The sequence below is a fragment of the Neolamprologus brichardi genome, chromosome 15 (assembly GCF_056152115.1).
Source record: "Neolamprologus brichardi isolate AB-2024 chromosome 15, ASM5615211v1, whole genome shotgun sequence".
Taxonomy (NCBI): Eukaryota; Metazoa; Chordata; class Actinopteri; order Cichliformes; family Cichlidae; genus Neolamprologus; species Neolamprologus brichardi.
The window spans coordinates 33,184,430-33,212,165 of NC_142118.1; the positions used below are offsets into that span (position 1 = coordinate 33,184,430).

A 27,736-nucleotide genomic window follows, 5' to 3' on the forward strand; every position below is an offset into this window, starting at 1 on the left:
AATAAAAATAAAAGCTAATTTACAAAATACAAAACTACGATAGCTCTAGTGAAAACTTTAAAACAAACACAGCTCTGTGCCTTTATCAAAAAGTACTGTCATGCTGAGTATAGACATTTTAAACATAGCCCATTATTGTACATGTTTATTGTAAAAAGCCAGTATAACTGTCAGTCTCAGCCTTTTCTCTTTTATTGTCACAAGGTTAATGACCATCATTGACACTATCAGTTTGTAAACAGATAAAATTAATTGTGAGGAGATCTGAGTTCAGGAAAAATGACCTCCCGAAGCCCTGATGTAGATGTTAAGCCTTGGTAGAAATATGCAGTCTCAGACTGCTCGTGTTTAAAAAGGGAACTGAACATTCAGATTTTTGAAGACTCATACAAAGTCATTGTCAGGCCATCTAACACAATGGTATGGTAATTTCACACAATTTTTAAAGGCTGTATTTAGAGCTGCGACTAAGTACAGTACACGTATATTACTTTAGTGTAAAAAAATGTCTAAAAAAAAATCTGGTGCCAAACTGAAAACGTAGCAAATTCTTGTAACCAAGATTTTTTTGACATTACATGTAAAAAAATAAGAGAGAGAGAGTTCTTCAATCAGTTGCCAGTTTTTTTGTTTTTTTTTTAACTAAATGATGAATCAGATCAGTTCCTTTCCATTTATAGAGGACAGTATCAGTTAATTTTATTAGGAACTGTCCAGTTATATTATGAAAATATCATGGAAATCGTTTCTCTTAGTGGTGAATGGAAATGTACATAAGTGATTTACATGCAGAGACAGTACTGAACTTGTTCTGGATTTAATTGGTCAGGAACATCAGTAACTGCAGAGCCCTTAAAAAAGGAAAAAAAAGGGAGTGAGTGTGGGTGTGTGTGTGTGTGTGTGTGTGTGTGTGTGTGGGGGGGGGGGGGGGGGGGGTTAAAGAGATGACATAATAACAATTCCTTCATTTTCTTTTTATTAACACATTACATGTCCATTGAAAAGGACTAGGTAGCAAATATATTGTCTTTTGCATTCAAATGAACACAAAAGGATCATACCTGTACATTCACTAAGGCTCTGTCTTTAGGGAAAACACGGGTTTCCATAAGGCAAATAATATTTAAAGGAATGCTATTAAGTATTATCCAGCATGTCAATTTATTTCTCACTTCTTCCTGACAGTACAAGGATGCAAGCTGGTAGCACAATCTGCTCTGCCGTGCTGATTCATATTTTACAACCTTAATACACAGTAAAGGGAAAAGGCAAGCCCAAAAAAAATAAAAGTACACAGTATCAGGATGTGTTATTTGAGTGTGTAAAGTACAGCATGTTGATGGATCAGTAGGTAAAGTCTGGAATGTCACTTAGTGAACTGATTCCTAACCCTATTATGACACTGCAACAGATGAGATGCCAAAGTGTTGTCAAATCACAAACCATCAGTAAATCTGGCCCCTCATTTTAATGTCAGCTACACATCTGTAAAATCTTGCACTACTGTGACGTTGCGCTTTGACAGCATTTGCCTACAGATTGATAAACGACCGCCAAAACAGCCAAAGCCACGTTTGTGTTAGTTCCTGTGACGGTAGGTGTCTTCGAGATCACACAACACCGTAGCAGCCTCACTGTTGTTGCTTGCAACAAAAAAAAAAAATAAAATAAAATAAAAAACTAACAAGATGATTCAATACAGTTTAAACATGTATGCAAATCTCAATATGTAAATAAATATACATAACAGCCAAATTTCTCTATCAGCTTGTATGCAAGCCTTCTCCCCCTCTCACCACAAACAGTGGTCACATCTGGAAGTTTCACATCACATTAAAGAGCAAACAAGAAAAATATTCAAATGTTTTAAAACCGATCCGTCGGTTCAATCTGCTAAAAGTTACAACGAGAGGCAGGCGTGCGGCTGCGGGAAGCAGCAGTTTTAATTTTAAGAGCTCAAACGCTTTGTTCAAAAAGCATGAACAAACGTTCCAATTATGTATCGTGCTACTGCCTGCTGACAAAAGCAACAACCCTGATTTAGTCGGTTAATGCATAAAAATTACATAATAACAATTAAAAAAAAACTATGAATGACTGCATGAAATGCAATAAAGTCACATTCTGTGAGGCATGTGGATAGAATAAGATAACTTAAGATGGATAAAATGCATCTGTATATTTAATCTCCTCTCCAGTATAGAAACTCGTGGGTATCAGAGCCGCCTGTCTCCCTGCTTTGTAAACTCACTCTGTACACACATTGACATCTAAACAGTCAAAGATGCATAGCCTTTCCCCTTCACACTGTCCTCATGTTTTGTTTAGACTTTTTCAAAATAAAACACTGATTACACCTCCTGTGCTCCAACAAACACTCGAGCAGGCAGCGTATTTACTCCAACAGCAGCATACATGGTGAAGAAGAGTCTTCACGCATCATCCCGGCCCGCTCTGCCGCGCAGGGAAGGCAAGGATCGATGTCTCATTTACCGACCTGACTTCAGTTTCAATCCAGGCAGACGTAGGGCAGTATGTTCAGCCTGCTCTCATCTCCGTGCAGGTCCAAGGAGATGCACTCGGTCCAGTCATACCATTTATCCATTGTGTCATAGCAACCATTTACCCCGGACCAGTGCTGTGTGTGTAACCTGCTCAGGTCTTTGCCATTCACCTCTCTGCTGACTCCAGGGATCTCTCCAGGTGGCGAGTCTGAAACCAGCGTGTGTGTTTTCTTAGCATCTTTGCTCCGGTGCTCCTCCTTCTTCAGGAACTCTGACATGAAAAAGTGTGCACCGGGGGTGTGCGCGCCCGACGACGTCAGCACATTGCTTTGCTGGCTAAGGTACGACTGGATGATTTCGCTCCTCGACAGCTCTTTCCAGTCCGTCTGCTGGAAAGGACTGGGAGGAACTGGTGCATTTTGCTTCGGCTGTTCTGACCAGTTATTCTCAGGTTTGTGATTCGGTCTGTCCTCGCCCTCTGGGAAAGAATCCTTCTGGAAGGAGGTTTTAATCTGCCCCGTTACAGGATCGAACGTCAGCCTCCTGTCTTTTAACCTCACTGGTTTTGTTCTGTCTTCTACAGTCAGCCCTTCTAAATTAACAGAGTAATCCTTAGGTCTGTATTTCTGTCTTTTTCTTTTCCCTGTATTAAAAGAAGGACCCTCATCTTCCAGACTCTCCACGCCACTGCAGGGGGTGACAGTGGAGCCGTGGAGAGACATACTAGGAGGCAGGTGGTGAGAGTCCAAATCAGCAGACCCTGAACCGTCGGTGTGAAAACCCTGAACAGATGCGCTGAAAGGCTGAGGAGGCAGTCCGAGCCCAGAGTTATCTACAGTCCCAGGTCTCACGCTGGGGGTAGGAATACTCTGTGCTTGGGGTGCAGTTTGTTTCACAACAGCTTCCTGTTTTAGAGTCTGAGGACTGTGCAAGGAACAACGTGGGCTTCTGGGTCGACACTTTCCCCCAGAGGCAGCTTGCTCCTGTCTGGCTTGCTGCTGCAGAACTGATGCTTTTAGCAAAGAGGAAGTGCTAGGAGGCTTGCTGCATCCTGGGAAATTTGAGTGAGGTTTTACAGCATGAACAGGGATTTTATTCAGCTTGTCGTTGTCCAAAGCCTCAGAAATGTCCCTGTCCAAAGACTGATGTGCACGAATATCTGCAAAAATTTCTGTGCCGGCACCAATTCCATTGGTTTGCAGCTGCTTTGAGTTTTGGATTTTATCATTAAGAGTTGTTTTGGGTATCTTTGCTGGTAAAATCGATCCTTCCTTCTGCTCACCCTTGCGTTTTTTGTTGCTCGGTTTTTCCACTCTCAGGGAGCAGTTGTTGAAATCATTTCTGTTCTTCAACTCTGGGCCCGTTTTACCCGACGGTGGGTTGGCGGCTGGAGCAGAGATGCAAGGATGAGCACCGCCAATGGAAGACCACGACGTGCCGGTGCCGCCTTTTGACAACACCTCAACCTTCCCTGGTTCGATTAGCTTCTGCCAGTTCCGCAGAAGCTTCTTGGCTCTCTTTGCGAGGTCCTCGTTTTTGGTTTTCTTCCGGACGTCGTTGATGAGCTTGCCCAGGCGGGTTTCCTTTAAGAGGAGATAAGATTGATGATTGTTTAACAGCAGATGAAACTTGACTGCTAAAAAGCTGCATTTGATTGCTTTATTTGCTGATGGCACTGTTGTAACTTACCTCCAGTGCCTCTTTGGTGATAGGATATTTCTCCAAAAAGGAGATGACCTCCACGACGACCACCATGTTGCATATCTGCTGGAAAAGAAAGACCAATTATATACAAAAATACTGAGAGATAGGGGTGGGCGGTAAAAACGGTATACGGTAGAAACGATATAAATTTGGCCAACGGTAGAGATTTTGACTATACCGCTCTATCGCGATAGCGCATGTTGATGGTGTCAACAAGCTGTGCCTGTTTTGGTCGAAAGCATTGCAACAGCTGCAAACAACATCATCTGCAAATTATGCCTGGCGACAGTAACAGCAAAGAGACGAAACACTTTTGGAATATGGGGAAAGCCAAAAACTGCGCTTCCTCCACTTACCTACCGTTGATTCATCAATGCTGAATTCTCTCGCAGCTGCTCTATTCCCATGTTGTTGTAGTATTAACCTCAGTTGTTCTCCTGACTGAAGTTTGGTCCGTTTATAGCATCCTGCCATGCAATTGCATTTGTCCCTAACCACCAGAAACCCTCACGTTAACCTTTATTGAGTGGGAAAAAGTTTGCGTTCATCCCTCAGCTTCACTGTGCTAATGTTATGCTAACGTGGCTGTTTTGCTAGCGATCACATAGGACATCTTTATATATCAGCTAGTCCGACTTCAGTAACCCTACAAAAGTCACTGCTGTTTAGTTTTCTGTCTTCATTTATGTTGGAAGTGATAGCAGAGCTGTACGTTTTCATTTTTTCAGACATCTCTCAGTCAGAACATGCTATATCATGTTTAGGTGGAAGCTAGCGAGCTAACTTCCTGCTCCGTTAAATTTAATAAATTCTGTTTTCATGGATGCCTGGATGTTAAACTTAATTGTTACACCTGTTAAAGCAGCAACGCTGATCATTTTATTAAAGATGGAAGAATTTAGACAGTTTTTAACTCTCAGTGATGCCGCAGTGTTCGTTTGACTTTGGGACCCGAAAAAGACTGAGTTTAGGACCCAGATTACTACGCGAGGCTCCTGACTACGGTAGCCGTAATGTTCCAACAATCCATCAGGCGTTGCGGCTTCATAGCTTACCAAAGTCGTACTAAAACATTTTTTGACAGATTTCTGAGCGCTGTGTACTACATAAAATCGGTTCGAGGTCAGTAAGCACAACCAGAATTCATACATAAGGCACATTGTCGATTTTTGAGAAAATTAAAGGATTTTAAGTGTGCCTTGTAGTGTGTAAAATACATTATACAGAAGAAAAAAATATATATCGCGATATATATTGTTACCGCACATGCTTCAAATTATATCGTGATATGGATTTTAGGCCATATCGCCCAGCCCTACTGAGAGATCACAAAAACAGCATTAAAGGAAGACACGTCTGTATCTAGATGTTGCCACTCCACCAAACACATTCCTCAGAAGGGAAAAAAAGAACTTATCAAAAGGCCGAGAAATCATTTGAATAAACTTTCAAATGTGCACCTGTACGTTTAGAAAACATTTACTAGTTTCGGGCTCAGTTTGTCAAAACGAGAAAGCATGCAAATGTGCCGTTTTGGTCCACCAAAATAGTAGAAAGCCCACGTATTCAGATGATTGTCTTTAATCTGCAGCCACTTCTGCAATGATCAACAATGTGGTTATTGGTTAACATGTCGCAGCGGAGGATTTCCTTTGCAAAGCCAAAGCCTGACTCTAGCTGTAGTGTGCCTGCGATCAAACTTATGACATTAAAAAACCCGATTGAAAAACGTTGAGTGAGGAGTCGGTGGCAAAAATGTAACAAGCAAATGCTTCTGGAATAAAATGCTTTACATCACTGTGGACCACAAGCCCTGACTTCTGATTGATGCAGTGAATCACGGTCAGGTCTGCTGTTGCGTTTGCATTACATGTCATTTACTGCGTGGTCGTCTCCCGGTGTTTTATATTTGGTGTCAGCCAATAGAAACTAATTTTCCGTCCTAGTGGAAAATTCTCTGTGTTGTGGTCAGTTTTATTTGGTGGCAAGCTTTTCTTTGTACATTCTCTCACATCCATCCAAGCAGTTTCAGCAGTCTGCCAACATTTGTGAATATTTATACTGAACCTATGATTATTATTCTTCATACCATGGCGACACATCTGAACAGGCCAATGGCAATAGTTGCGTCAGCCGACGTGTAGTTACATTTCTTGCGAGGTGCACATCAGGTTACAGCATTGATATCCTGCTGAAGCATAAATCAGGTGTAAACTGTGTGTGGGATGCTGGGCATTTCAAGGCTTTCTGGCAGGATGTCACAGAGAGCACCCCCAGTGCATGACTGCAGGTAAGCATGTTGAAATAAGAAATTGTAGATAGGGATGTCAAAATTATTTTACATTGTGGGCCACACACAGCCCAGTTTGATCTAAAGCGGGCCAAACCAGTGAAACCTCTCTTTCTGTCAGTGTAAAGAAGTTTAGCTAAACATTTAATCCCATTTAATAAAGAAATGCTGCTGCAGTAAATGAAAGGCACCTATCAGCATGTCTAAAATTACAGAAAAAGATCGTTCACCCTCCACCAGGCAACCACCTTAATTATTTTAGGTGTAGTATGAATGACAACAGGGGAGGTGCTTTATCAGTAGGACAAGCTGTAAAACTCATGAAAACACAGTTAAAAGCCCTCGTTCACATTTTCCAAAACCATCCAGTTTGGCCGGATTGGAATCTTTGCTGACCGATTCTGGCCCCTGGGCCTTATTTTGACACCCCAGGCATCAGGCATGTGTTGGACACTCAGCAGTAACATACTAGGAGTACTTAAATGACACTGTAAACAACAACAGCTCTGAATCCATTTGTTTGTAATGGTCGCTGGTGCTGGGTAGCTCAATGAGAAGCCATACATGTCTGTAGGTTGCTGCCTAACTCGGCTTGGTTGTTTATACTGCTGTAACACACCTAAAGTAATCCCGGGGTCATCTTAGATAAAGGCGTTACAAACGTCTGAGCCCTGCTGGAGGTCTCCTCTCTGCAGAGCCTCTGTGTCTAAAGGAAACTTGCACTACATTCAGCACGTCCCCCTCTCTTGTCCTGATTAACTCTACTGTAAGTGCACACAATTGTCGCCAGCATCAACTTAACCGGGCTCTGGCACGCCTGCTTCATCACTCACTTTCGCTAACTAGACGTTAGCCAGCTAATTAGCAAGCAAATACTAAGTGTCCAGACGCTGAATGCCTCCACTCTGTCAGTTCCCCTATAGCGACTCGAGGCCACCAGCTCGACCACCATTGTCTGCTCTTCTCCACCCAGTTAACTCCGCTTAAAACCAGTAGACATACTCACATTGCTCTGGCCGTCGATGGCCTGTAGCAGCCGGTCTCTCATCACCTGCGGAGTGGCTGTAGCCGCTGTCATCGCCTGGCGGTGTCGCGGGTCGGGACGGAGACAGACAGCAGAATCCCCCGAAGAGCCGGCGATGGGAAACCCGCCGACACTCACAACTCCGACGGAAGCTCCCCCGAAGCAGCGGGCATCATGCTTTATGATGCTTCTGTCTTTGTTTCCAATCGCCACCCTCACCTGTTTGGTACCGCTAACTGCAGGAGACAGAACACCCCCTCCGGGAATCGGCTACCCCCTCGGCTGGTAGCCGCCTCCTTCTCGGCCTTCTCACCGAGCTTTTTGTGAGGCAGCAGAGCATTGTGGGTAATCTTTACGTAACCGGCTTCGACCCGCGTCAAGTCCACGTGCTCGCAGCAAGCTGTAAATTTAACAAAAAAAAGAAAGACAATAAAACCGGAAAGGTGGTGTTGTCCATAAAGCCCATCCTAAGAAATCGATTAGAGCAGCTGTCGTTAAAACAAGGATATATACATATTCTGGAAATCTATCAAATGAGTTTAAAAGAAAAAACTGTATTATTTATTACAATCATAAGAAACTGAATTCATATCAATCCAATGAGTCAGACTCTTAGAAGTCAGGAATTATATTAATAAAACATTCAACCACTAAAACCATTTTTTCTACACAGGAATGCAAGTAAATATCTGTATTTTGTATCTTAATGTATCTTAATTAACTGCTACTACTACTAATAATGACAATAATATTGTGTTTTACTGTTTCAATAAATTTGGAAATTTATGTAAAACAATAATTATATTTTAGCATTAAATACATTCTGTTAGATTAATCATGACAGAAGCATAACAAATGGAAATGACAAATACTGTTAGAGCATCTGTGTAATAAACCTTATACTAGGCGGTGGTCTAATAAATTTAAAGATAGAAAGCGAGACTGTGCTGTATATAAAAGGACTCCACAGTTAAAATTTGTATACACAAAAATATCCTTACCAAATTCACATTTTTGTCTCGTCTGAACGTCCTCCACATCTCACTAATAAATCAAGGTGCCTTCCAGTTCACTTGAAACTGAAACTTGATGTTGGAGCCATCTTTGATGATTTCTCTTCTGTTAGGGACGGTCTTGTCATCAAAATCTCACCATACAAAACAAGTCTTATTCACTAAAAAATGATTATGGAAAATACGTATGGATATTTCAACTGAAAAATACACAAATTTTCAAGAATCTTGTGCATAAACTGTTTATAAATGAGAAACAGTGTATGCCACATGATCAGAATCAGAATCAGAATACTTTATTAATCCCAAAGGAAATTAGGGTTACAGCAGGCAGCACACTAATGGCGCATGCGCACTTACAAAGGAACCTTCTGACCAAATTTACACAAACATCACATTGGGGAGACAGGTAGGCTGATAGGAAAAAAACAACGAAAATACATAACATGAGGTAAGAGGAGGAGAGAAAAAACTCCACTCAGACTGAGCTCCTGGTGGGAGAACAGTTTGATAACAGAAAAAACACCTCAGCACAAAAAGCACATGACTATCAATACACCATAGAAACACAAGACAAGCAACAGGGGCGGGTAAAGGGTAAGAGAGAGCCGGTGTAGACAGCGCATCCGGTCCTGCACCATGTCTGCGCTGGTCCAGTCGACTGCCATCTTCCCCGGTAGGGCACAAGCATCAAAGGCGTTTGGAAAGGGAGGGGGGATCAGTGTGTGCATATCAGTGTATGTGTGTGTCCAGAGTTCAGCTGAGACAGTGTCCTTCGCCCCGCCAGGCTAAGTAAACAGTCTTCCAGCCAACCCAGGTGGCCTTGCATGGAATGGTCTAAACACAGTCGTTATCAGGGTGTTTTGTTCAGCTCCAGCCTTGAGGCCGCAGCTGGCGCCGAAGGGGTCTCTGCATGAAGTGATGGTGGTTTTTACTTTAGTGCGAACAACTCATATGAATTTCAAAGCTGTTCTAACAGTCCAACACTGGTCTCTCAATCTCCCGTTGGAGAGCCGCGAGCTTTCTATGATGTTATCCAAACTTACGTTCCGTGATGTTGTCATTCTTTTTGCTCAAAGAGCAGGTTCTGAGAACTCACGACCGCAGTGCACTTCCCCAAGATGTGATCGAATTTGCGCTCAAAGGTGTTATTCGAGCTAGCCCCTCCAGATGTAATCCAGTTTTTCACTCAGAGGTCTTGTTCTGAGTATTCACGGCAGCCGTGCGTTCTCCAAGATCTTCTCCGTGCTGCACTCAATGAGCCCATTTTGAGAAACTCACGCCTCGTCCCATCATTTCATTCCCAGCGGGCAGCCTTGTGGGGGTTTGAACAGCCGGTTCCGCTTCCTTAATTCTTCGATAAGCCAGGGCCAAGCCAGCTCCGATCAGCAAGAACCCTGTTATCATGGTTCCGAATAGGTAGATATCTTCAGCAGTCAGGCTCACCCGAGCCCAGACTTCTCGTTGAGAAGGGGTGTCAATTGCATTCAGAAACCAGTTGATCAAATCCATAATTCCTCTTTTAGGTTTTAGAGAACAGACTGTGAGAGAGTGTTCCAGGGAAAAGTAAGTAAAAACACAAAACAAGACAAGGACATAAGAAGCTAAGCAGGGAAGATAAGGGCAGGAGAGGAGAAAAGTGCGACCGCCTTCGCTTAGAGCTGATGTTGCCATAGTTGATAACCAAAAAAAACCTCCCCCCAAAAAAACCTCCTCATCAAATTTCTTCAGTTCTCTGCTAATAGACAGGCCGAGTTTGCAGTTGATTAAATCAGCATTGTTGAGAAAGGCAAAGAACAGAAAGAGTCATGAACACAGATTTCTTAATTTTATAAACACACGATTGCTTCAGTTTTCTTCAGATTAAGGTTGATACATGTTTGCTTTGTTAAACTAAATCTTTTCCCCAAAACATCTAATCTCTTTAAGCTGGGATAAGCTTTGTTATAGTTATATTTTAGTATTTAAAAATGCACAACTCTCTATGTTTTCCAAAACAGATACAGTCCTATTAAAACTAACTCCACTCTTACTGCTTCCACTGGAATTAAAAAGGCAATTAGCAGCAAACTGCCGATAATCAAACACACAAACACAGGGGGGCGATCGTGGCTCAAGAGTTGGGAGTTCGCCTTGTAATCGGAAGGTTGCCGGTTCGAGCCCCGGCTCGGACAGTCTCGGTCGTTGTGTCCTTGGGCAAGACACTTCACCTGCCGCCTACTGGTGTTGGCCAGAAGGGCCGATGGCGCGATATGGCAGCCTCGCTTCTGTCAGTCTGCCCCAGGGCAGCTGTGGCTACAACTGTAGCTTGCCTCCACCAGTGTGTGAATGTGAGAGTGAATGGGTGGATGACTGGACGTGTAAAGCGCTTTGGGGTCCCTAGGCGGGACTAGTAAAAGCGCTATACAAATACAGGCCATTTACCAGGCCATTTACTTGATTATCTGATCATCAGCAAATGTGAGCACCTATGTAAAAGCAGACGGCTCTGGAGCATTCAGGTGTGTTAACACAATGCCAAGGAGGAATGACATAAAACACCGGATTGTTGCTGGCTGTGTCGAGCCTGCTCAGAGAGGCGATAACAACCATTTGTCTTCTCACACGTCTGGTAAGTTACTTGTGGATTAGATGAGAATCTCACCAACAGTTTGAATCACTAGAAGTACACAGAGACAATGGATTCTTCGGGTAGTAATTTTCTATTTCCCCTAAGATGAAGAGCTGCTGCATGAGGACAGTTTGCTGGTTTTTGGTCACCATAACATCTCCAGAAACTGGATTTCTAGCCTGGATAAATATCTCTTCAGACATGCAGTAGCATGACACTGAGACATGTTATGGTTTAAGATGTTTTGAGTTTTGTGACATGGTTGTTATCCTGCTGGATGGGCACGGTCAGCAACAATATTCAGGTAGGCTGTAGGCTGTGGCATTTTAATGATGTTCAGCAGGTACTACGGGGTCCAAAGTGGCAAAAAATGTCCCCCCACACCATCAAACCACATCTACTCTGAACTGTTCATACAAGGCAGAATGGGTCTGTGCTTTCATGTTATTTATGCCAAATTCTGAGCCCACAGCTTGGATGTTGCAGCAGAACTTAAAACTCATCAGACCAGGCAACACTTTTATAATTTTCTATTGTTTAAATTTGATTTGGTGAGCTGCTGTGAACTGTAGCCTCAGTTTCCTATTACTGGCTGACAGGGGTGTGGCCTTGTGTTGCTGTAGCCCATCTGCTTCAAGGTTTGACGTGTGTTCAGGGATGCTCTTCTGTATATCTTGGTTGTAACGACAGATTATTTGCGCTGCATTGATTGCATTATGTTTCTGCAATGTGACTGGCTGCTTTAACAAGCCTCTTAGTTGTGTCTAATGAAGATGCCAGTGAATGAATATTATGCTGCTCTGTTTTGCAGCTGAAACCCGGATGCCTGGAAGCATCGAGTCCACAGGCCCACTCCAGATGTCGTGCAGAATCGAACATTAACATATTAGCAGCAGGTTTCAAGGGGCCTCCATGAGTCTGACTTGTATTTCCCATACCCCTACAGATGCTCAAACTGAGATATGGGCGGGTTTGAAGGCCAGGACAAGACCTTGAACTCTTTATCTGTGTTAAACTGCTCATGAACAAATTCTGCAGTGCAGCAGGGCACATGATCCTGCTGAGAGAGGCCGCTGCAATCAGGGAATACTGTTGACTGGATGCAGGTGGTCTGGAACAATGTTTAGGCAGGTGCAGCATGTTAAAGTAACCCACATATACACCAAGACCCGAGGCTTCCCAGAATATAGCCCAGAAAATCACATTGCCTTTTTTGACTTGCCTTCTTTCAAAAGACAGAACATATTTGATAATAAAACTTTATTTTTTATTAAGAATAAGGTCACATTTACAGTGAATATACATTTAATTACAGCACATGTGCTGCAGAATAAAGAAAATAGCACAATTTTTCCCCCTAAGAAGTTGAAAACAAACACATAAGTGAGTAAAATAATCCTATTTATAACTCACAAATCAGATGCAGATTTTTCTGTGGAATCTGGGTGAACTGAGCCTGTGTAGGAAAAAGGAATAAAATGATGTTTCTGGTGTTTCTTTACCACTAACTACAAAACCACAAGTTTCCAGCAAAGGTGTTACAGTTAAAGAAAAATCAATAAAAATAAAAATGTAACAAGAGAAGAATAAATACAGCCATTCATAAATTCCTGTACAGCACAAAGGGTTGTAAACCAAAAGGAGTATAATTACTAGTAAAAGGGTCAAAGAAAGAGAAAAAGGACATTAAGGAGAAGCTGACAGCATCCATCTGGAAAGGGAAGCATCTTGGAGGAAGTCCACTGGCCACACACGATCATGATCCAAACAATCTGTGCAGATTGAAGACATTCGGCTAGTTAGAACAGCAGCGCACTTCTACTAATTTCAGGAGAAGCAGCGCACATCTAAAGGGCATAAAAACTATTGATTTACACACACACAAAAAAGACAGGGCAGCACAATCATCAAGCACTTTATAGGTTTAACCTCAGTCATGCTGAGTTGGGGCTTCATTCACTCTCAGATGGACTCATGGATTATACAAGTTGTTACAAAAGGACTCATGGTTCATGTCTACATGACTGGATCACATATTCTGTGTTGATTTATCAGCTGTGCAATCACGGTGTTATCCTCCTGATTGACCACATCCTAAAGGTGCACCACTGGATTTAGATCTGGGGATTGGGGAACCCATCATCAGGTTTATGAAAGCATTTTGAGGCAATTTGTTTGGTATGTTGGCACATAAGACAAAACCGTGGTAATAACAAAGTTAGACATGGTCATCAGAGATCCCCAGAAACACTGACTGATATAAACAAGTGTCTGAAGTGTTCTCAGATTGGGTCCACAGCTTCATCCTTTAAACACCAAATTCAAGTTTCTTCACACCAAGCTCTGGTTGTTCAGTGTTTGTCCAGACTCAGAGTAATAATGTGAATTGTAAGAAGTTTCTTCTGCTCCCAGTTGTAAAGAATTGGCTTCTGGATTACTTTACCCCCCTTCAAAGCAGTAAGACTTCATTGGCAGCAACAGTCACATTTTTTTTCTTGTTATGATGTTTAACTTGAAAAACACGTGAAGGTGCTGACTCATGTCTGCAGCTTACCGCTACCCCATAACTGTATTTTACCTTTAAAAGCAAATATGGCGTAATCCTTAAATATCCTCCCCAAATATAATGCATTTATATGTGTCAGTGAAAACTAATACGGTATCCCAGAAAGTTGAATTTGTTCACATGGACTTGCATTTTCAGAAGGAGAAACGTTCTCAGTAATTCAGGTCACAGTAGTCTTAACTGGTTGAAAAACAAGGCAACCGGACTTTAAGTTTGTGAAGATGTTATACCTCTCATCCAAGAGGGTTCTTCATTTCTAAAAACAAAAGGTTAAGACCTAAGTATATAATCTATGCATGGCACACCATAGAAGAGTCACCTCAACAGGACAGGACTCAGCTGTAAATCTATACCGAAAGAACAAAGGTCACTCTATCGAGGATGCCAATGTTCACATTTTGGACAAAGAAGACAACTGGTACACATCCTGGACAGGGAGGAACGTTGGTTTGAGCGCAGGGTCAAGGAGGCCATTTACGTGAATAGGGAAAGACCATCTCTGAATTGAGGAGGTGGCCTAAGGGTACATCTTTCGCCATCTTACAATGCTGTGATTGCAGCCATTCCCCAACTCTCCATAGTGAATGGTGAATGGTACTCTCATGGCCATTGATCAGTGGTCTTTGATCAGGGGTTGTTACCCCAAAGCGCTTTACACGTTCAGTCATTCACCCATTTCACCCACACATTCACACACTGGTGATGGAAAGCTACATTGTAGCCACAGCCACCCTGAGGCGCAGAGACGAAGCTGCTGGACACTGGCGCCACCGGGCCCTCTGACCACCACCAATAGGCAACGGGTGAAGTGTCTTGCCCAAGGACACAACGACCGAGACTGTCTGCTGTCAGCTGGGGCTCGAACCAGCAACCTTCTGATTACAAGGCAAACTCCCAACTCTTGAGCCACGATCGCCCCACGATCGTGATGAAGAAACCAACCTTCCAGTCCATTGTTCCTTCAGTGGGCTGGCTTCAGTCATTATGCAAATGTACTGTTTATAAGATTGGGGAAACCTGCAATCAGCTGAGACTGAAGAAGTCACTTGGATGAGTGACGAAATGTTTCTCCCACTGAAAACGCTACGTCCAGATGAACAGAAATAACTTTTGGAGAGGCCATGCATGTCCACTGTGAACGACCATCACTTAACAGAGGTGGTGACAATGACAGCAGCTATCAGCCACCTACAATTCAGGTTTGATTATCCTTCCCAGGGACATCTACGCCCGTTCACACCTCGTCTCGGTTGACCTCAATAGCTTTCATGGTAGGGCAGGGCAAGGTGTCACAGTAGTTTCACCCAGCCTTTTTTTTTTCTTAAACCTTGTGATGTGATGACGCACATGATCAATAGTTTTAACGGCCACCTCCTAAGGGACAATCTAGGGGTTTAAATATCTGCGACTCCTCCACCTTTTGTTTTTAGAACTCAAGTGCCCTCTTGACTGAGAGGGGAAAGGTCTTGAGAAACTTCAGCTGCCTTCTTTTGTTAAGCTTTTAGGAGTAGCACCATTGCCTAACAATAGCTCACGAGGTCAGTCTCATGATCATTGCATGATCATATGCAAATTGTCATGACCATTGATTAATGGCCAGAGAGTTGAGGAATAGCTGCAACACACTATTAGAGCTACAGCACTGTTAAAATGCTGTAGCTGTAACAGTAACAGCTCCAGAGTGGTGAAAGATGTACCCCTGGGCCTCCTCCTGGATTCAGAGATGGTCTCTCCCTTTGCATGTAAAGGTTTTTGCTTAGGTAGTGACTGTCCTTCTCCCCTGAATTGCCTGCAGCTATTTTTAGGCGCCTTCACAGCTTTGACAAATGTCCAGCTGGGACAACCACATTCCCTCAGGGCCATTTTTCACACGATGACCTTCAGCTTCCCAAGCAGGTCTGTGTGGTGATGGTGTTCGCTCTGTGTTGTAGTGTCCTGATGACACCCAGTTTGTGTTTTAATGGAGAACGAGAGTCAAGAATGAAATACTGATCCGTGTGCATTGATTTAAAGTACACGTCGACTTTTAAATGTCCCCAATTACTAATGGCAATTTGACAGTCTAAGAAAGCTAGCCTGCCATTTTTCATTTCCTCCCTGGTGATCTTGATAATGTGAGAAATGCTTTGTGGTACATCGTGAAATTTGATTTTTCACCCATGTATAATCCACATACCTGAACCAATTGCTCAACAGTGTTCCAGGATACAATAACAGAGCCCTTTATTTCTCCACTTTGTTCTTTTGGCTACAAATTAGCCAAAGTGGGTGAAACTGGGGATTTCACTGCAGACCTGTGTTTCTGCCTCTTCTATGTGAAATATGTGGAATGAGAACAGAGTTCCAAGAGCAGACACTTTGGCTTGGTGCTTAGAGTTCTTCCTGTTATGAGAAAATGTACTGTTTACAAAGTTCAGAAAGAGTGAAAAACATTACTTTGATGAGCAACTAAACTGTTTGTTCCACTGAAAAAGCAACGTCCAGATGAACGAAATGAACTTTCTGGGATTTCTTTTTGATCTGTGAAATGTCAAAAAACCTCAATTAACAAAAAAATTTAAAAAATCTAATCCCATAAGAAGACCAAACTCAAAACTTCTGACTTTTTTGTCGTGACAACCATTATTGTCACTGGTCTAGGTTTCTGGCAACAATTGGAATCTGTGTCACAAAGAAAGCTTATGTGGCTCAACAGCAGTCTTCAGCACCTTCTCATATTTGGAGCACAACATATGAAACAAATATCTATGCATCTTCCTATGCTTATCCAAGTCAGTGCCCAATTCAGCAGCTGGAGCCTATCCCAGCTGTCATAAGGTTGGCAGGGTACACCCCGAAAAGGTTGCTAATCTATTGCAAGGCTAACACTGAGAGACAGACATTCACACTGGTGTTCACCTTTTAGGCCGATTTAGAGTCACCAATTCACCAAACCCATGCATGTCTTTGTGCAGCTATTAGGGGTGGGGGGAAAAATTGATACTGTGTAGTATGGTGATATTTTGTTTGCTAATAATGTATCGATACAGGGACAGCAGAAATCGATATTTTGTTACAAAAAAAGGTTTTTGTGCTCTGACTTCAGAGCATGTTGATCCTTTTTCTGAGCAAGAATCCTGACATTCCTTCACTGTCCAAATGTGTTTAACTTTTTTTTGGCAGCAATAAACATGACAGTTTACTTATTTTAATTTAAGACATGTTTTATTTTAATTAAGTTTAAAACTTTTTTATTTAATGTAAAATTATATTTTGTTTTAATTTACTTTCAAATTCTTCAGTTGCTGAAGGGGCTGCATAGTTTTCATAAACTGCATAGTTCAGAATAGCTATAATTGTACCAGATGGTTGCGTTCAGTTAAGTTGGACTAGACTGTAATACAAACCGTTCAGTTTGTCAACAATAAAACTGAAATGAGAGAAAGACTGAGTGTGAGACTTTGATATTAGATAAAATGAATATTGATAAAGTTTACCTTTAAGTACAGAATCTGAATATCGCAAAATATTTTAAAATTGCAATAATATCGTATCGTGCGTTAAGTATTGTGATAATATCGTATCATGGGATGTATGGTGATTCCCACCTCTAGCAGCTATGGTGGTGGTTGTCTATCACATGAGTAAGATACTGAATCGCGAGCTGCTAACGATGTGAGAGTGTCAGAATTTTAGAAAGCCTTTAGTCGTAGATAAAAGTATAAATTTGTGAGTGACTGGGTGAATAAGACTTACAAGACAAAGGACTTGAGCTCTGAGTCCCTAGCTGAGTAGAAGGGTGTTATGTAACTACTAGTCCATTTACTGTGGGGGAAAAGCTAAAGTACACAGTGAGAACCCATGCAAGCATGGAGAGAACGTGGAAACTCTACGTTCTCCACGATTTGAACCATCATGCTCCCTATGAAACAAACACTAGGATAAAAATAGCTAAAGCCCACAGCACAAGTAATTGACTGCCTCTCAATAAACTGCATTTGGTTCATCAGCATCGACTGACACAGTCTTACTCACAGGATCATGCAGAACATGATGAAGATGTTCCACAATGCGATGAAGATCCGGAAGTACCGCAGGCTGAGCAGAAACTCTCTGATGTTGTCCCCTGAAAGATAGACAGTGAATCTTTGTGGCAATACTACTCTCTCTCTCTCTCTCTCTCTCTCTTTCTCACACACACACACACACACACACACACACACACACACACACACACACACACCTGTTGTTGGTGATCCAGAGTCATCTCCAAATCCCTGCGACTCCTTCCTTTTGCTGAAAAAAGACACCCACAGTTAACCTTCAACATTCTGCTAACACACAAACCTAAAATAATGACTGACTACAACACTCACAGCTTGAAGTTCAGCACAGCCCCAGCGTTCACCAGTAAAGTCCTGCAGAGCACAAATACGGAGAGTTTGGTTGTCAGCTCAGCAGCGTATTAGCTGCTGAGCTGGCATTAGCACTAAGCTAGTTAGCTTGTCATTTTACGCCACACACAGCTGACTAACAGAAAATTGCACAGCTTCACACAAAGACACATAGAGAACTGATTATCTCAATACAAGATGCGATTCTGTGTGACATCTGCCACACGACTCGATAAATTACCCGAATATCAACAGATCCCCGATCATCTTGATCAAATCACATCAGAAGCGCCTCACTTCCGCGTTCGGCACGTAATCAGAAATGTGACCAATACAAATCCGGTATCCAGAGAAATACGAGGTGTTGTTATTCCCTGGGTTTAGACTGTAAGGTGCAACCTTACCAAACACTGATCGTCTGCCAAAATTGATTTTCAATGTTTCAGTGTATTTTTTTTATGTGTAATGTCTTATGTGTAAATAGACTTTAGTGAACAGGATTTATAAAGAGATTTATAAGCACCCAAGCACTTTAAAAACGACCACACACAGTTAGCCAATTAAAATATGTTTATAGAACTGTTGTTGTATTTGTTGACATTTTTCTGCTGCCCTCTAGGTCAGATCTCTCTTTAAAAAGACATTTTTGACGTTATTGTGACCTTTTATCTGGGCAAGTAAGAGATATATAAAAGCCACTTTGCCAAAAACTGATTGCAGCTTCTACCTTGTGACAGGTATGTATGTTATTGTTTTTTCTGTTCCTTCCTAATGGGATAAATCATTTCTTTGGTAGCTCTCGAACTTCGTAGGTTCTTTTGGGTGTTTTTGTTTTGGTGAAAGGAGCTTTTTTTCGCATGTCTTTGGCTCCCCTTTTTGGAGAGAGTAAGCACTACATCTATTATCGTGGGAATTTAAAGCAAATACAGAGAATAATAAATTAAAAAACATTAAAAAATACATACTTGAAGTCTTGATTTAATTATTAGTGTTATTACGTTTACATCGACATCTCTGCACTCCCGATGAGTGTGAACAATGTTGGGATTAATTAAAGCATCATCTGGCTGTGAGTCAGAACGGCTCCAGGATCAGATCAGGATTGTGGGTGTTTTCATGAACGAGTGAATAAATATTTGTTTATATGAAGCGTTGACGCTTTATTTTTATATGTTTATTTCCCTCCTGCTGTGTCTCAGAGCTGCAGTAAACCCCCAGCAGCGTCTTATGGCTCGGCTGAGCGACGATCTCGATGAAGACAACAGAGCGAGCCTTTTGTTTTTCAGCTGAAGCGCCCGAAAAAAGCGGAGCAGCTGGCACTGAGCGCAGATGATGATGACATTGATGCAGAGGCCGTGGAGATGAGTGATATTAATAGGAGGGCTTGAGTGTCACAGTCTTTCACAGTCGAGACCGTAGGGGGGTGGGGTAGGGGGGGAGAGGCTTGCTGTGGCGGACAGTCTGCGGACCGGGTTTTGGAGGGTCTTCCAGACTGCGCAGTCGGAATAAAACAGAAACGCAGCTCAGACCGGCAACATGGACGTGCTGACAGTTCTTAATTTGGGCGATATTGCCCAAGCTTTCTCCAAAATGGGAATGTTTCCTGTGTTTGATCTCGCTTACTACATCGTGTCCATCCTCTACCTCAAATATGAGCCAGGTGAGTGTGCTTGGCACTTTTCTGCTTATTATTCATGTCATAAATATGTTAGAATATAAGTCTGCGTGCTGTTTGTGCAACAGTCCACAGGCTGTTAAGTAAAACATATCCAGAATAGTACGTTTTATACACCTGTGACTGGAATTTAACCAGGAAGTAACGAATGAGGCGAGAAAGTCTATGACTTGCATGATGTGTAATTTCATTGTGAACTGAAGGCTTTATTTCTATTACATTTAGCTCATACTTTGCCTAAATACCCTTACAAGGACTTTCTCTTGCAGTTATCTGTATAGTCCTTATAAAGAATGACCTGTTACATAAACTCCAGCAGCAGCTCTGTAGCTCTGCTTTGCTTTATGTGAGGGAATGTGCGTTGCTGCAGCAGCCTGACCTCCTTTAGGAAATCACTGGAGTAGATTAAACCCCCCAGCTTTGGTTAAAGCCCATTTTTTTCCATTAAGATTTAACTCCTTTGAGTAACAGAGCCCGAGGAGGATGAAACCTGAGGCCTGTGCATACCAGTGACTTAAGCAATAAATAGAAGGGCCTGAAATAGAAGGTCAGTAGGACCTCCAGAGCCAACTCCCCCGCCACCTTTGCTGCACACTTGTCCCTGGGAATGTGTGCGTGTATTCTTTGAAATAACACATTCGTCTCTCCACAGAGTAAAACACGCACTGTGATATTGATATGATGGTTTGGTCTTGTTGGCAGGTTTCAGCCTCGATGATAGGAGCACAAAATGCATCTCACCCTCATAATAAGTTTAAAAAGAAGCCCGCCATGCCCATCAAGCCCATTTAAAACTGTTTGCACAGCATGATCAGAACAAATGCATCATCTCTCACATTTTCCTCAGCTGGAGGAGTCACTCGTCACATAAGCACAGCTGTAGGCCACTTGGAGGCCTGTTTTAGACCAACAACTTGGAAAAAGTTAATCGATATAAATGCTTTTATCAAGTTTAGTGAAGTCAGCATGTTGTTAAAAGTCTGTTGTTGAGGGACCAAAGTTTTATATGTGTGCTGTATAAGGTAGATCAGGGAATCTTCCAGCTGGCACAGGGTCGAGATGTACTGGCCAAAAGACTGTAGTGTGTGGAGTAAAGGAACATACTGCAAAAACATAAAAGGCAGCCAAAACAGAGGGACTGCAGTTTGTGTGCATTTTAAAGTTAGAAAGTACCAGCCAGCACGAATCAGGCCTCCTTCAACTGTAAAGCTTGCCTTATTTTCATGCATGCAATTTCACAGTCAAATGAGTCCTGCTGTGGCTCCCACAATATCACATTGCGGCCACAATTATCCTGCACACGTCTGTGCCTAAAATTGCACCAGAACTTTGAACTTTTTTCGGTTTATGTGACAGGAGAAAGGAGAGAGAAGTGTCGGGTCAAAGGTCATGAGTGGCCTGTCAAAGTTGCATACAGGAGAGGCCAGTGAGCAGGATGTATTTATAGGGCAGTATTTCTCAGGATCAAGTTGCCTTCAAATTGAGGAACGGTTGAACCGCTACACCCCCACCCACCTGTTGGTGGAGATTTGCACTCTCATCTCGACTTACTGTAACAATGCTGTAACGCCGTCGAGGCTCTGTCCCGCACGAAATGTGCGTACAGTCTCAAAACATGTAACCTTTTGTGTGGTCACACATTTGCAATTTTTCCACTTTTGTATTTCTTACTTATAGCTGCATCTGTTTTCTTGTTGCACCTCCTGCGTGCATGCCATGTCTAACTTCCTTTTCTTCTTTGAAATCAATTGGGCACCAAGTTTTGCTTTTGTCCCATTGCTTCACCAGCTTCATCAGCTGTAGCACAACATGAAGCAGAAACATTTTTAGCTGCAGCGTCCTGAACACTGATTTAGAAAATGTGGAAAACTTATGACAGTGTCGGCTCGCAGAGTTTTAAAGTTTAATTGGCGCCTGCCTTGCTGTTACTTACATGGATACAACACGTGAGTCCACAACATGACTGTTTGTCATACAGGCTTTCTTTGTAGGATCTTTTAAGATATATGCATTCAGTATATTCCAAAGAGCCGCTCGAGTCTGTATCCTTAAGCAAAGCAACCATATGTCAACTCAAAAGTGACTGTAGTTATCCTGAGTCAACATTGACTGATGATAAAGATGTGTACTATCAGGGCGTGACCTGGACTGATAAACTGGGTGTGCACAAAGATACAGGACACACGGGATCCACTGATATTAGCATTTGCAGGCTGCTGGTAACAGTTAGGTCTGCAGGAGCTGGCAGAAATGATCAAAGATTAATATAGTTAATAAGTTAACATTCTGCCCAAAGTGCTGACTTTAATTAATTTAATTATATGCACATTTTACATAAGGAATCAGGAATCTGCTCACATGACATTTATTTGACTGGTATGCATTCGGTTTATACTAAGTACATTTTCCTTTATTTGAATAAATAAACCTTTGATTTTATACCTTTCAGTGGTGTTTTACTCAAAGTTATTGTTTCATATTGACTGAGGGTAAAAACTCTTTGAGTGTTTTAGAGGAGCAGGGGGTGGTCCAACACAGCCTCCACGCTTTTCTCACTTGACAATAATAACAAGTATTATTGTCAAGGACGTTTTGCAAAGCATTGGATAGATCAATCAACTGATCAATCAACATCATTTTATTACATTTACAAACAGATAAAAAAGGATAAATAATGACTGTATTTCTTTTTACCACCACCAGGAGTCGCCAAAGTTGAATAATTTTCCTCTTTCTCTAAAGAAAACTATTAACTTCCAATCAAATATATAAACTGTTTGTAGATAAATCACCTGACCGATCCTATAGTTACTTTAGTTGGTGAGTTGCTTAAGTTTTGGAGGATTTTGTTAAGTTTTTCTGTTTGTATAATCTTGGAGAAAACAGAAGAATGCGCAGCATCTTACTCTTTAATAAAAGCACAGAACACATCATCATCATCATCATCATCAGCTTCATGCGCACACTGAGAGCACTCATTGACCAGCTGCTGTGATGTTTTGATCTTCACACCCTTCTGACAGCTCGTCCTCTGTGTTGCAGGCTCGGTGGAAGTTTCTCGCAGGAGTCCCGTGGCCTCCTGGCTCTGTGCCATGCTCTACTGCTTTGGTAGTTACATCCTGGCAGACATCATGCTTGGAAGCTGCCCCGTCGACTATTTCCAGCACAACAGTCACATCCTGCTGGCCTCAGCTGTCTGGTGAGAAAACCCCCAGAACCAGTTTGCTCATCACTCGTGTTTTTATTTAACTTTCAAGATGACATTTATGATACAAAGATCTGTCTCTTCCATTAGACATCAAGGATAATGAGTTAAAGTTAAAGGAAACCAAACGCACACAGTGGATTTATCCATTTATTTTATTCACAGGGAGGAGATTTATATGTAACAGGAATAAAAAAGTATATTTGTTTTATATTTGTTGAGGAATAAACTCACAAAGGTTGTCAATCTCAATTGCAGGTACCTCATCTTTTACTGCCCGCTGAACCTCTTCTACAAATGTGTGAGTTTCTTGCCCATCAAGCTGGTGTTGGTCGCCCTGAAGGAAGTTGTGCGCACTCGTAAGATCGCCGCAGGGGTTCACCACGCCCACCACGCCTACCACCACGGCTTCTTCATCATGGTGATCGTTGGATATGTCAAAGGTCGGTGTGACAGGGCTTTTGGTGCATGTATAGTCCCTAAATCACCAATGTTTACACTGTGATGGAAAGGTGATTATGCTTGTGAGGAACAAACTAGTCTGTAAGTGAGTCGTGGCAATTGCCAACTCTTTGGTACTAATTTAGTGACACATACATAGATACACATACTCGATGCATCTACAGTCTTTGTTACTGTGGCTGTTGGATCATCAGCCGCCTGATTTAAACATGCATTAGTTGTACTTGTGCTTGCCTCTGTGGATGGATTACCACCAAGGCAACTGTGCCTTGAAAACTCCAGGCTCAAGTGGTTTTCACTGTTGATAAATAATTCACTCAGGAGTAAATGTCCAGTGTAACAGGATCATAGCCAGGGTTGTGTTTTGTGGTTAACCGGTGGTTAGCCATGCTTTCCGAGCCAACCTTTGGATCCTGTGTGGAAACAGAGATTCATTATGTGTTTAAAAAGGGTCGGGAAACTATTTTAGTAGATAAACTGTGCACAGTCTGAAGAAGAGGTTCCAGCAACTCCTTTTTTTTGTATTTTTTGTAATATCCAATCACAGCTGCCCAATAGCTAGAAAAGCTGCGTATCAAATGTTAGGTGTGGGTTCATTCTGGTCTAACTTCTTTTCCAGACATGAACCTGCCAAAGAAAGAAAGAAGCAAAGCCTGACAGATGAGGTTGTGCAAAACGTTAAACCGCATTTATACTTTGGCTCTTTATCATGAAAGCCTCCTGTCCCAGTTACAATAAGGAGGCCCTGCAGGTGTCCTTGTTGAAAATGGGCGTAAGAAGCTGAAGTCAGATAAGAGCAGTGACTCACAACATAGACTTTTTTTGAATCCTCCTTTCTATTTTTATCCTCACAGGATCTGGAGTGGCTCTCATGTCCAATTTTGAGCAGCTGCTGCGTGGTGTGTGGAGACCCGAGACCAACGAGATCCTCAACATGTCATTGTAAGTCTGGGGGGGAAATACAATGATCAGTGTCTCCTCAAACACAAAACCTAAAGCTGAACTGCACATAACGCTGAGTTTGCTAACGTCATTCGTGTGGTGCTCTAAACATGTTCTTACTTCTGGTGCCCTCTGGTGGTGGGACCTAAAAAGGACACTCTAAACACCATGGTTCCATGGTGAGTGGGTAACCTGTTTGCTTTACATGTGAAATATCCCCCACTTTAGACACAAACTGAGACTTAGGGGTCACAAGGTAGTGTAGTCCTAGTGACTTCCCCAAGCCTGGATGAAAACGCAGTCAGCACGTAAAACCTGTGCCAAATCAAAAATGTGCTCCAATCTGCTGAGGTGACCCCTCGTGAAATAACATAACAGCAGAAAGCACCCACTTACACAGTGTCAAATAAGAGTTGAATTCAAATTAAATAGCAGGCTTTGCGCCAGCCTCCACTCCAGCCCTTTTTGCTCTCTGTTTTTGCTGCCAGTGTTCGTTTTACTACCAGTTTGTGTTTTTTTTTCTACAGCCCAACCAAAGCCAGCCTCTACGGTGCCATCCTCTTCACCATGCAGGAGGCCCACTGGCTGCCAGTGTCCAAGAGCACCCTTATCCTCATCTTCACCCTCTTCATGGCCACAAGCAAGGTACAATCAGCTGGCTGAACCCAGAACCATCCACCTCTGTGAACACATCTGCACTGTGTCAAAACACTCACTTTTGCTTTGTTGGACTGATGAAACATGTTTTGTACAACACAAATCAGGATTTATGGGAAATACACAACTAACCTGTTGGTTATAATGTGAAATCCATTGAATGTAAGTGTTATTGATCACATGAGATCTTTTACCTGTAACATCAAGTGTATCATATTTGAAACACTTAACCTTTATCACACTTAATCAGTGTGATAAATTGCGCAATACATTTTTAACCAGCAAAAGTAATACAAATTAAATGTAAAATTAACATTTTTTCGTATTATGTGGTTCGTTTTTTCCGTTGGAACTTTTCACTTAATAATTCTGAAACATGTGGGATAAACTCTAAGGCTGCTTTATTGTTGAACTTAAAGAAACAAAATAACACCAACTAGGCACAATGAAGGAACACAAAGCAAGAGGGAGAACCCGACAAAGAACAGAAGCAAACTGAGGGTTTAAATAAACAACATAGATTACTGAAGAGTGGAAACACCGGGGGAACACTGAACAGAATTTCATCAGACTGTTCTCTCCTCTCAGGTGGTGATGACCGCCCGGCACTCTCACGGCTCCCCCTTTGCTCTCATTGAGTCCTGGATCTGCCACCTGCTGTTCGGCTCTCCTCTGGTTGGTGGTGAGGAGGACCACCATCATCCTCCTCCTGCAGGTGCTCCATCTTCACCTCTCAAGACCAAGGAGGATCTGAGCGAAGGTGCTCGCAAGAGGAAGGTCAAGAAAGCTGAGTAGAGCGCCGCGCTGCACTGCCGAAACGATCGGACTTCCCATTCCTTTCTAAGACGAGGGGCAGTTTGATGATGTTTGATGTTTTGCCAAGGGAGAGCCTTTCTATTAGAGCAACATGGTGCTTTCGACATTTGACATCACCCGAGGACTCTGTAAATACCACAGCAAAAGCTTCACACCCAACCTGGACCTTTGAAACCTATTTATTTATGTGTCTGTGAACATCTGCATCCGTGCAACACTGTGTGGCGATCCACGGTCAGGGGCTGCAGCGTGCCCTTAGGACAGCTTTCGTTCCTCATCAGTAGTTGTTACCAGGAGCAAGTGGTTTTTATTTAGTTCACCAATTCTTATTTTCATGAAGGAAACAGCAGAAAATGTTAATTAATTTGACTCTTAATCTGAAATTCTAATGTGAATAAAGCATTATGTGAAAGAACACGGATGATTTTTACACTGAAATGAAAGCAAATTAATATCTTTCAATAAAATCAGGAGAAACATGGTGTCTGTGTCGTGTCTGTGCCATTCGTATGTTGTCTATTCTCTTTGTCAGTTTTTCTTCAACCAGAAGAGTCACCCCTGCTGGCCATTGAATGTAAAGCTGATTTTGTCTCCTCTTAATGCACAAGTGGATCTGCATGTTCTGACTCTAATAATGACCATGAAATCCATCTATCTTATCCAGGTCTGGTGGCAGGTGGAGACACCATCACATCACACACAAAACCATAACCGTAACCCAAACTGTAGCCCAGTAACCCTAATCTTAACCACAATCACAACCAACCCCAAACCCTAACCAATCCCTTCTTGTTTTTTTTTTTCCTAAATGGCCATCAGCAGGATTGTTTGTAAAGTTGTAAAGCTACGACAAAATAACAATGAACTTGGTCAGATGCAATGTTGATCCACGAACAACACAAGGACATCAGCTGTATCATCCTGGGTCTATCACAGTCCTCCGCTTGGAAGGACACACCCAGATCACCCTGGAGACATCCTAGGTGTTCAGGTGATCCCTCTGAAAAAAAGAAAACCAGAGGACCAGTCCTTTTGGTCATAGGGTTACTGGGATTGATCCCAGAGCCAGGCCTGTGGAGGGAGCCTGAAGGAGAGTCTGTGGTAGAAGAGGCCTCAGCCCATGGGGCCTGCCCTGGGGGTCTGATCCCTGGCTGTTGAAGCTAGCTTGAGGGACAAAATGTACTTCACAGTTTATTTAATGGGACAAGAAGCTAAGGACTGAGCCCATAAAACTGTCCGTGAAGTGTTTACTGAGGTCAGACAGCAAGGGTTTTAGATGTAGATATATTTTACTGCCAGCAGATGAGGCACTTAGACATCGGCTTGACTTTTCTGGAAGCTACATCCATCTTTTTACCCGGTCTTTAGGAGGTAACAAGAAGCATTTTAGGCTTTCGATGTTACATATGTAAGGATGTGACACAGTCAGGCTTCAAGTAAACTGTCCTCAGCATATATTTTGAAATAACACAGTATACAATGAAATGGTCTTTTTACTATGAAAGTGAATTTCCTCTCTGGTGGCAAAGCTTCATAGACAACTGTACAAGTGATCAACTCCCAGATCAACTCGAGCTTTAAGACTGCAATTGACTCGACTCTAGAAGGTTTCAGAAGCTCTGCCCTAAGCAGGGGCCGGTCCATGTCGAATTATGGGAATTCTAATTCAGAGGTACACCCTGTTTCTCCATGTGAAGCTTTTTTATGCTACAGCGTGGTGCAAAAGCCAGTTTTCATTACTATTATTCCTTGCCCTAAAAATTCAATTCTCATCATTTAAAGACATGTCCAGGGCCAAAATATAATTCTTTTTACATGCAGTATTGGCACTCAGTGGATATTATGTAACCCTAAAGCTGCTGGAAGGTTAAAAAAAGAAACAAACAAACCCAAA

General features: G+C 42.3%; 3 protein-coding genes across 4 annotated transcripts; 1 reads left to right on the forward strand and 2 right to left on the reverse strand.

Moving 5' to 3' along the window:
- Positions 1-959: 959 nt before the first annotated feature.
- On the reverse strand, positions 960-7,842 carry LOC102778313 (mediator of RNA polymerase II transcription subunit 26). 2 transcript variants are annotated; one of them, XM_006792027.3, is made up of 3 exons: positions 7,505-7,842; positions 4,194-4,268; positions 960-4,087 (listed from the first exon to the last, which is right to left on the reverse strand). In XM_006792027.3, the coding sequence occupies exons 1-3, from the start codon at positions 7,574-7,576 to the stop codon at positions 2,510-2,512; spliced, it is 1,725 nt and encodes a 574-aa protein (XP_006792090.2). In that variant the 5' UTR covers positions 7,577-7,842; the 3' UTR covers positions 960-2,509. The 2 variants fall into 2 exon arrangements, with proteins under 2 accessions (XP_006792090.2, XP_006792089.2); XM_006792026.3 differs by having other exon boundaries at positions 4,194-4,271.
- A 4,549-nt stretch (positions 7,843-12,391) lies between these two features.
- smim7 (small integral membrane protein 7) lies at positions 12,392-18,464 on the reverse strand. The gene is made up of 5 exons (XM_006792025.3): positions 18,327-18,464; positions 18,068-18,109; positions 17,935-17,987; positions 17,727-17,817; positions 12,392-12,918 (listed from the first exon to the last, which is right to left on the reverse strand). The coding sequence occupies exons 1-5, from the start codon at positions 18,350-18,352 to the stop codon at positions 12,903-12,905; spliced, it is 228 nt and encodes a 75-aa protein (XP_006792088.1). The 5' UTR covers positions 18,353-18,464; the 3' UTR covers positions 12,392-12,902.
- Positions 18,465-19,479: 1,015 nt separating this feature from the next.
- Positions 19,480-26,324, forward strand: tmem38a (transmembrane protein 38A). The gene is made up of 6 exons (XM_087852736.1): positions 19,480-19,745; positions 22,803-22,959; positions 23,224-23,408; positions 24,282-24,369; positions 24,897-25,014; positions 25,615-26,324. Exons 1-6 carry the CDS (start codon positions 19,622-19,624, stop codon positions 25,819-25,821), a joined length of 879 nt encoding a protein of 292 aa, XP_087708862.1. The 5' UTR covers positions 19,480-19,621; the 3' UTR covers positions 25,822-26,324.
- The last annotated feature ends 1,412 nt before the right edge of the window (positions 26,325-27,736 follow it).

Bases quoted from the DNA above. Each gene is read 5' to 3' on its own strand.
- tmem38a (XM_087852736.1), top strand. From the start codon at position 19,622: ATGGACGTGCTGACAGTTCTTAATTTGGGCGATATTGCCCAAGCTTTC. The intron at 23,409-24,281 runs GTCGGTGTGACA...TTATCCTCACAG, and splicing joins GATCGTTGGATATGTCAAAG to GATCTGGAGTGGCTCTCATG. The intron at 24,370-24,896 runs GTAAGTCTGGGG...TTTTTTCTACAG, and splicing joins GAGATCCTCAACATGTCATT to CCCAACCAAAGCCAGCCTCT.
- smim7 (XM_006792025.3), bottom strand. From the start codon at position 18,352: ATGATCGGGGATCTGTTGATATTCGG. The intron at 17,988-18,067 runs GTGAGTGTTGTA...GTCTTTTTTCAG, and splicing joins GCTGTGCTGAACTTCAAGCT to CAAAAGGAAGGAGTCGCAGG. The intron at 17,818-17,934 runs GTGTGTGTGTGT...TCTATCTTTCAG, and splicing joins CTCTGGATCACCAACAACAG to GGGACAACATCAGAGAGTTT.
- LOC102778313 (XM_006792026.3), bottom strand. From the start codon at position 7,576: ATGACAGCGGCTACAGCCACTCCGCAGGTGATGAGAGACCGGCTGCTA. The intron at 4,272-7,504 runs GTGAGTATGTCT...TTTCTTTTCCAG, and splicing joins CCATCGACGGCCAGAGCAAT to CAGATATGCAACATGGTGGT. The intron at 4,088-4,193 runs GTAAGTTACAAC...CTCCTCTTAAAG, and splicing joins TCACCAAAGAGGCACTGGAG to GAAACCCGCCTGGGCAAGCT.